The sequence below is a fragment of the Sceloporus occidentalis genome, unplaced genomic scaffold (genome assembly GCF_023333645.1).
Source record: "Sceloporus occidentalis isolate IW3139 unplaced genomic scaffold, rSceOcc1.0.p SCAF_65, whole genome shotgun sequence".
Taxonomy (NCBI): domain Eukaryota; kingdom Metazoa; phylum Chordata; class Lepidosauria; order Squamata; family Phrynosomatidae; genus Sceloporus; species Sceloporus occidentalis.
The window spans coordinates 4,568,856-4,576,847 of NW_028317045.1; the positions used below are offsets into that span (position 1 = coordinate 4,568,856).

Here is a 7,992-nt window from a genome sequence, read left to right on the forward strand (position 1 = left end):
ATTACTTGTAACCATTTTATGCATATTGTCTGTTTATATAGTGTCCCCTAGACTTGTGCATTCGTCTTCGGGCGAACATGAAAACTAACACGAAGAGTGCGTTTTCGTGTTCGTTCCGAAGACACGCCGAAGAGAAGACGGCGGCGGTAAAACGTAGACGAAGACACACACCACGAAGATCTTCGTGATTGTCTTCGTCTACCATTCTCCCCTCCCCCTTATAACTTACCTTGTCTTCGCGGCATCGCGGGAGTTCCCGGAAGTGGAAATCCGCAGGTTTGCTGTCACGGGTTACAGGGCAGTGCGAATGAGCCTATTGGTCGCCTACAGGGACCTCCTCTGGCATCAACCAATTGGTTGATGCTGCAACTTACCCAGCACATCCCACTGGTCTCCCTCCCTGTTCAATTAGTTAAATGTCCGTACGAGCGACTTTATTGGTCGCTCGTACGGACATTTAACCCGGCGCAGACTAACTAATTGAACAGGGAGGGAGACCAGTGGGATGTGCCGGGTAAGTTGCAGCATTGGGGTTTTAAATGCAACTTACCCTGCTGATGCCACTGGTCTCCATACGAGCGACTTTATTGTTCGCTCGTACGGACATTTAACTGATAGAACAGGGAGACCAGTGGGATGTGCCGGGTAAGTTACAGCACCAGGAGCCTAAAAGTCTGCACGAGCGACCAACAACTGCAACTTACCCGGCACATCCCACTGGTCTCCCTGTTCTATCAGTTAATAAATGCTAGAACAGGGAGACCAGTGGGATCTGCCGGACAAGTTACGGCACCAGGAGTTTAGCAGTCTGTATGAGCGACCCTATTGGTCGCCAGCAGGGGGCTCGTCTGCCATCAACCAATGGCAGACGAGCCCCCTGCTGACGACCAATAGAGTTGCTCATAAGGACATTTAAACTCCTGGTGCCAGAGCGGCTTTAACCCCGTATTAACCCCTTAACCGGGGAAAACGAAGAAAAAACGAACACTAAGAATGTCCACGAATATTCGCCCGAAGAGAAGACAGGACCAGGCGACTATTGGCGGAATACAAAGTTTTGCTTGTTTTTTTTTTTTTCCGAAGACGAACACGAAGAGCCCCCTGGTGCCCAAGTCTAGTTTCCCCCTCCTGGATAAGATAAGACATTCATGGATACCTAGTTTAGGGCAAACAATTACATATAGTGGAAAAACACAAACATTTATTTATTTTTTCTGTGTGCCAAACCACAAGAATTTAGTAATTTTATTAAATAGATGTGGCTGTATGTACTGTATATGTAGATGACACTGCATGATATAACAGTTCAGGCACATGTAAGTGGCTGAACTCTATTGTCCTAAGAGAACAAAATTGTATATAATATACCCATGTTTACGTTTTTTATTTATTTATTTTAGAGGTCACATGGAAACATAATAGAGGGACATGGCCCAGATAGCTTAAATTTCTACAGTACCTTGTAAAAGTATTCACCCTCTTGGCATTTTTTCTTTTTTGCACAACCTGGAATTAAAATGGATTTGTTGGGGGTTTTATTTTACACAACATGCCTACCTCTTTGAAGATGTAAAATATATATATTTTTTTTGTGAGACCAACAAGAATTAAGGCTTGCGGAACACTAACTATTTACCTCCACCCCTCAAAGTCAATACTTCTTAGGGCTACCTTCTGCAGCAATTACAGCTGCGAGTCTCTTGGGGTACATTTCTAAAGGCTTGGAACATCTAGACATCTAGGGATTTTTGCCCATCCTTCAAGGCAAAACTGCTCCTTCATACTGGATGGGCATACCTGGGAACTTCTGGGCTCCCGCTACCTGGAGCCTTTCCTTTGTGGGACGCAGGCAGGACTGCAGCCAACACCCCCATTTAAAAGGAAACATGGGCAGGTAGCAGGGCATGTAAAGACCCTGCTTCCCCCACCCGGAGGATTTGGGTCTTGACCCGGAGAAGCAGCGTCCACCCGGCAATCTCCAGGTCAAACCTGGCGAGGTATGTTGATGGGTTCTGCTGGCGTTCAGCAATCTAAGTCATACCATAGATTCTCAATTGGCTTGAGGCCTAGGGCATTTCCAGACATTTAAATGTTTCCCATTAAATCACTTGAGTGTTGCTTTAGAAGTATGATTAGGGTCCTTGTCCTGCTAGAAGGTGAACCTCCGGCCCAGTCTAAAATATCTGGAATCAAACAGGTTTCCCTCAAGAATTTCCCTGTATTTGGCGCGTTCTGCCATTCCCTCAATCCTGACCAATTTTCCAGTTCCTACTGATGAAAATCCTCCCTGCAGCGTAATGCTACCACCACCATGCTTTACTGTGGTGATGTGTTATTGAGTGATGAGAGGTGTTGGGTTTGCACCAGACATAGCGTTTTCCTTGATGGCCAAAAAGCCACAACTCTCTGACCTGTTTCGGGAGCTTCTTGGTCTTCATGGTGGTGCCGCTTGCTTGGTGGTGCATACTCTGGGGCCTTTCAGGACAGGTGTTCATATACTGAGATCATATGACACTTAGATTGCACACAAGTGGACTTTAACTGTGACTTCTGCTAATTTGTTGCACCAGATTTTATTTTGACTTAATTGGAAAGGAGAGAGATATAACACCACTTTTCCATTTTCTTTTTATATGTTATAATTTATAATTAATGTAACAAAATGGGGAAAATGCCAAGTGTCAGCTGGCGTGGTATAAAGCGCACACACTGTTACTCTCGAGCAGTGGAAACGTGTTCCCTGGAGTGATAAATCACACTTCACTGGTAACCTCATGGGCGAATATAGGTTTTGCAGATGCCAGAATGCATAGTGCCTACTGTAGATGTATACATTTTATATAAATTTTTTTTTTTTTTTTTTTTTTTAAATACAGTACTTGGCACAATTGAATCCATAAAATTGGATGGCTCGAAGTACAAGCTTATACGTAATGAATTGCACGACTTGAATCTATTCACAACAGGAGAAGGTGTTTTACTCTGGACGGTGTCTTCGAATGGTATGTATGTATAATATATATGTGTGTGTGTGTGTATGGATATGTCTGTGTGTGTATATAAATCTGTATAGCATATAACACCTCTTTATTCTTATCCACTCTTGCCTCAGAGCATACATAGGAATAGTCTGTCTATAAAAAGCTTTTACGTAGGCTTCAGGGAATGATAATGGTTTTTTTTTGGGGGGGGGGCAGGGAACATCGCTTTTTCATTTGCCATGTTTACCTGATGAGTCCTTTCGGGATTTGTCCTAAGGCCCTCGACGCATTTTCCACCTTCTACCGCTTTACTCTGTTTTTATTTTATTTTTTCCCCTGCTGGCATTTCCTCCTATTGAAGTAACTTGTGTACATTGCATGTATGTCTTAAACTGTGGTATTAACTTGGGTATATCTGGTATATTCCTATAATATTGTTCCTGCTCTACTTGGATAGGCAAGGTCATCTCTTACGAGTTCTGACAGTTCTAGTCCATAAGTAAACTTGTGTAAATGCAGTGTACCGTTCAAAAAGGAAGGCAAAATATCACTACTAATGTCCTAATTTGCTTTGTTGAAACTTTGGGGTGTGTTTTTTATGAAACTGTAGTTTCTATTACAGATGTGGCTAGGGGGAGCTATTTACGAACGCTTTTTATTGTGAATTTGATCTATTGGAAACTCCTGTAAATGTCATACTCCTCATACAAGTAATGTTTAATTAACACAAATGTAATAGCTGAACACTTCTCCTGTTTGTATAAATACTGTTCGATAAACAAACTTCAATCAGAACTTGAAAAGAAGGGCATCAGGTAAGGTAGAAGATGGATGGATTTGGGTCCTTGGTGACAAGTGCAAACCTGCTATAATTGCTAAAACCAGCTTTATGCAACACAGTTAAGACTGATGCGAAGTTGTTGTACTACAGTTTAGCTCATCTGACTTATCTTTACTGTGTTTGCATGTCAGGTTCAATGGTCTGGTTTAGCAAAATAGAAGATCGAGAACAAGGCTTTATTGAAATGGGGCAAGCAGTGGCTGATATTAGAATGTATAGCAGTCTTGCAAAACAAGGTAAGTGATTTTGTTTGGGGGGGGTTGTTTTTGTTGTTTGTGTTGGCATGTTTTTCTATTTGTCTGTTTTTCAAACAGGAAGCAATGGCTGTTCAGACAACAATGGGGGTTGTAGTCAAATTTGTCTGCCGTATCCTGAGGGCCGCACATGCAAGTGTACGTCTGGACACCGCTTGGTGAATGGTACAGTTTGTTTGGAAGAGATGAAATGTCCCAAAGGAACACAGCCATGCAAAGATGGCTTTAAGTGTATTGCCATAAGCAAAATATGTGATCGCAACACTGATTGCTTGGATGGATCTGATGAGAAGAGTTGTAAGTTGTTTAATTTGTTAATGGATATTACTGAGAAGTGATGTAGCAATAGTTTACGAAGCTTACACTTAACAGACCTTTTCCCTGGTTACTCCCGGTAGCACAGGAGATAGCTCCGCCTATCCGAATAGGGCAGGAAAGAATAAACCCCCCCAGAACCTCCTCCTTTACCCACAGTTCTTTCCTGCCTATTCCGGGTAGGTGCAGTCATCCCCCGTTATTTTGCTGAGCTCGTGGGAGAGCTCTTTGATCCGGCGCTGCTGTCCCGCTTTGGGTAGCAGGCAAGCGCCTTATAATTTCTCTCCCTCACCAGTCCGATCCTTCGGAGGATCGTTTTGCCGGAGCAGGGAAGGAGTTTCTTTTGCAGAATCCCTGGTAGCAAGCCTGGACTGGGACAAAAAGTAGGCACGGGCGTTTAAGACTGAGCAGCCCATTTTTATTATTTATTTTTTGTTAAACCAAATTGCCAAATTTAATATACCATTTCTTGTTGTCTATTAGTTATATTTCAGCATGCTTTTGTCACTGTAATCAATTGGCATTACATAAATATATAATCATAACATTATGCAATTTATAAAGCGCTATATCTTTAATGAAAGATTCAAAACGGTAACTAATCTTTGACCATTTAGTTGGTACTTAGAAAAAAACAAAACTAGTGGCAGTGTGGCACTCCTTGGGCCTTGGCTGGTCGGATCACCCTCACGACGAGCAAGTCTGTCAATCGAAGACTCGCAGCACAGCAGGGCAGAAACTAAGACCTCAGACCACCCCAACTGAATTGCGGCGCTCAGCCAATTCTCTAGGCGGAGCAATGTGACTAAAAAAAGTCATCATACACTGGACCCATGAAGCTACAATTTAGTGCCACTAATCCTTATTAATAAGATACGCAGGTTGAAATAGAGTAAATAACACAATACCGTTACTTTTTGCTCTCACTGATTTCTGGGCCTAGAATGTTTTGTCCTCTGAAGTGACTACAAATTCAGGAGGGCGTTTTATCGCTGGATAAGTAAAAATTAAATAGTTCAGTTTATTCCTACAGAAAGTAAAGGGCCAGAAAACAGATGACTAAATTCACACCAGGACAGGCTCTGCCACACCCAGAGCCGGCCTTAGGTGTTCTGGCGCCCTGTGCGGACTACTACTCTGGCACCCCCCATCCCAAAAAAAGGAAAGAAAATCTTGTCACAAAACTCCCCTTTCTCACTGCTTCCCCCCCCCCCCCTCTCCCTACTTCTCATTATCCTCACTTACCTTGTTGAGTCCTGCGGTGGGAGCGGGAGGCGTCCGTCTTCCTGCTCTGCTGCGGTGCACGCTTCACAGCTGAGCACCAGAATATGACATACCGTATTTGCTCGTTTATAAGACGAGGTTTTTTCCAGAGCAAATGCTCTGAAAAATACCCCTCGTCTTATAATCGGGGTCGTCTTATAATCAGACCTCAAATAGGTCTGATTATGAGACTAAGATCCAGATCCCCCGCAGCGATGCTGGATCCTCCTGTGTTATGCCCCCCCCCCCAACTTACCGGTGCTTCTGAGTCCCCGGTGCTTAGTCTGGGCTGCGTGTAGAGCTCTACGCGATACAATCACGTGGAGCTCTACATGCTTCCCGGACTAAGCACCGGGGGCTCAGATGCAGGGGACCTGGATCCTCCTGTGTTATGCGCCCCCCCCCCCCCAACTCAGAAGCACCCGTAAGTTTGGAGGAGGGAGGGGGAGGGAGTGTTAAATGGGGGGTGTAAGGCATTTCTGGAGGCAGTGCCCTGTGAAATGCCTTTTAACCCCTTTAATGCCACTCCCTATATGCCACTCTGCCACATAATATGCCTTTTAACCCCCTAAATGCCAGAGTGGCATATAGGGGTATAAGGCATTTCTGGAGGCAGAGTGGCGCATAGGGGGTTAAAAGGCATATCATGGGGCACAGTGGCATATATGGGGTATAAGGCATTTCTGGGGCAGAGTGGCAAGCCTGGGGGCAGATGTGCATAACTGGGGGGGGCAGGTTGGAAAAAAAAAAAAAAGGAAATAAAAACTATTTTTCTCAATCATAGCTTATTAACAAACAATTGTTCACATTGTTTACATGAACTAACATTTACTGGTAAAACTTTTTTCCTATAGGGTCGTCTTATATTCAGGCTTTTTCTTTTTTTTCATAAGTTAATATTCAGATTTTGGGGGGTCGTCTTATCGAGCAAATACGGTATTTTGGTGCTCAGCTTGAAACGCCGGCACCAAGACGGAGAGTGAGGGACGCAGAGTGGTTGCAGAAAACTTCATGCCTGGGACTTAAAGTTAAAACCAAAATAAATCAATGTTTTAATTTAACATCCTCCATGTTAAATAAAGTTAAAAAAACAAAACAAAAAAAACTGTTTTAATTTAAGTCCCGGGCAGGCGCCCCTGTTGCCATGGTGCCCTGTGCGGTCGCACACCCCTAAGGCCGGCCCTGACCACACCGACATTTCCTTGGGCCCTGCTCCACGGTCCCTAGCATGCAATCACTCCCTCCGCTACCACACCAAAAAAAAAAAAAATGCCACACTGACTGCAAATTAGGAAGACCGTGAGAGTCAGTGCAGTCTGTCCCCACCTTCTCACCCTGACCATGACTTTGAGAGGTCCTCTTCCCTGAAATAATTCCCAGTCCCTCATTCACTAAGCCATACCTCTCCTTTCCTTCCTCCCTGTGAACTATACATCAAACACGTATAAACGGCACTTGCATGTATAGTTCACATACAAACCCTATATTTGCAGGTATGCATAAATGATGTATGGAAACATAGCATAACGGGTATAGATCAACAGAATCGACACAAAAACCAAGCTTAGCAGGTATAGATCACATGTTTGAAAATCACATGTTAACTCGGCGTTTAAGGTATAGATCAAATAGAATCAGACATACAAACACTCTATTTGTAGGTATACAAAAATAATGGAAACGGAGCGTACCAGATACAGATCAACAGAATAACACACACCCAGCTTTGCAGCTATAAATCAATTGGAATTCACATAAAAACTCAGCATTAAAGGTATAGATAACCCCCCTAAATTACAGGCATAGATGACAGGTTGCACAGCCCAAAGCCATCCCTGGTGTCCGCATTGCCCACATAGAACCTGATGAGCACCCAGATTACACACACATTACAGCCCAGCCTGAGCCAACTTTGTCCCATAACAGCCCAGTGTAAGACATCTTTGTCGGCAAACAGCCCACCCTTCATGTACCATCTTTGAATTTCCCCAAATCTTCATGATAGACACAATCACTTAATTACTCACTCATTCACACAAATCATTTACACACATTCATTAATGCAGTATCAAAAATCATTCACACAATTCATCCGCTCATTCATTCATTCTCGTACGCAGTCACCTTTCTCACAATGTTCCCCATTAAACAGGAGGATGGAGCCTCAAAGAAACTGACGCCAGAAGCTTTGCGGTAGGGGGCAGGCTGAATTTTTTTTCACCTATGTACTTTTGTGAGGAAACGGGTGCTTATTCCAGTGCATGCTGCCCAAAGAGGAAGAGGTGTTTACTCCCATGTCTTTGTCATCAGGAGACTTCAGACTAATCATAGACCTCAA

The 7,992-nt window shown here is 43.7% G+C and overlaps 1 protein-coding gene across 1 annotated transcript in view; it reads left to right on the plus strand.

The window, feature by feature from the left end:
• LOC149286985 (low-density lipoprotein receptor-related protein 2-like) overlaps positions 1 to 4,651 on the plus strand; it is a 40,382-nt gene extending 35,731 nt beyond the window's left edge. Inside the window, exons 25-27 of the mRNA XM_089493583.1 lie at positions 2,877 to 3,002; positions 3,954 to 4,058; positions 4,575 to 4,651. Coding sequence (XP_089349709.1) covers positions 2,877 to 3,002; positions 3,954 to 4,058; positions 4,575 to 4,651 — 308 coding nt within the window. The remainder of the gene's footprint in view (positions 1 to 2,876; positions 3,003 to 3,953; positions 4,059 to 4,574) is intronic.
• Positions 4,652 to 7,992: the final 3,341 nt, after the last annotated feature.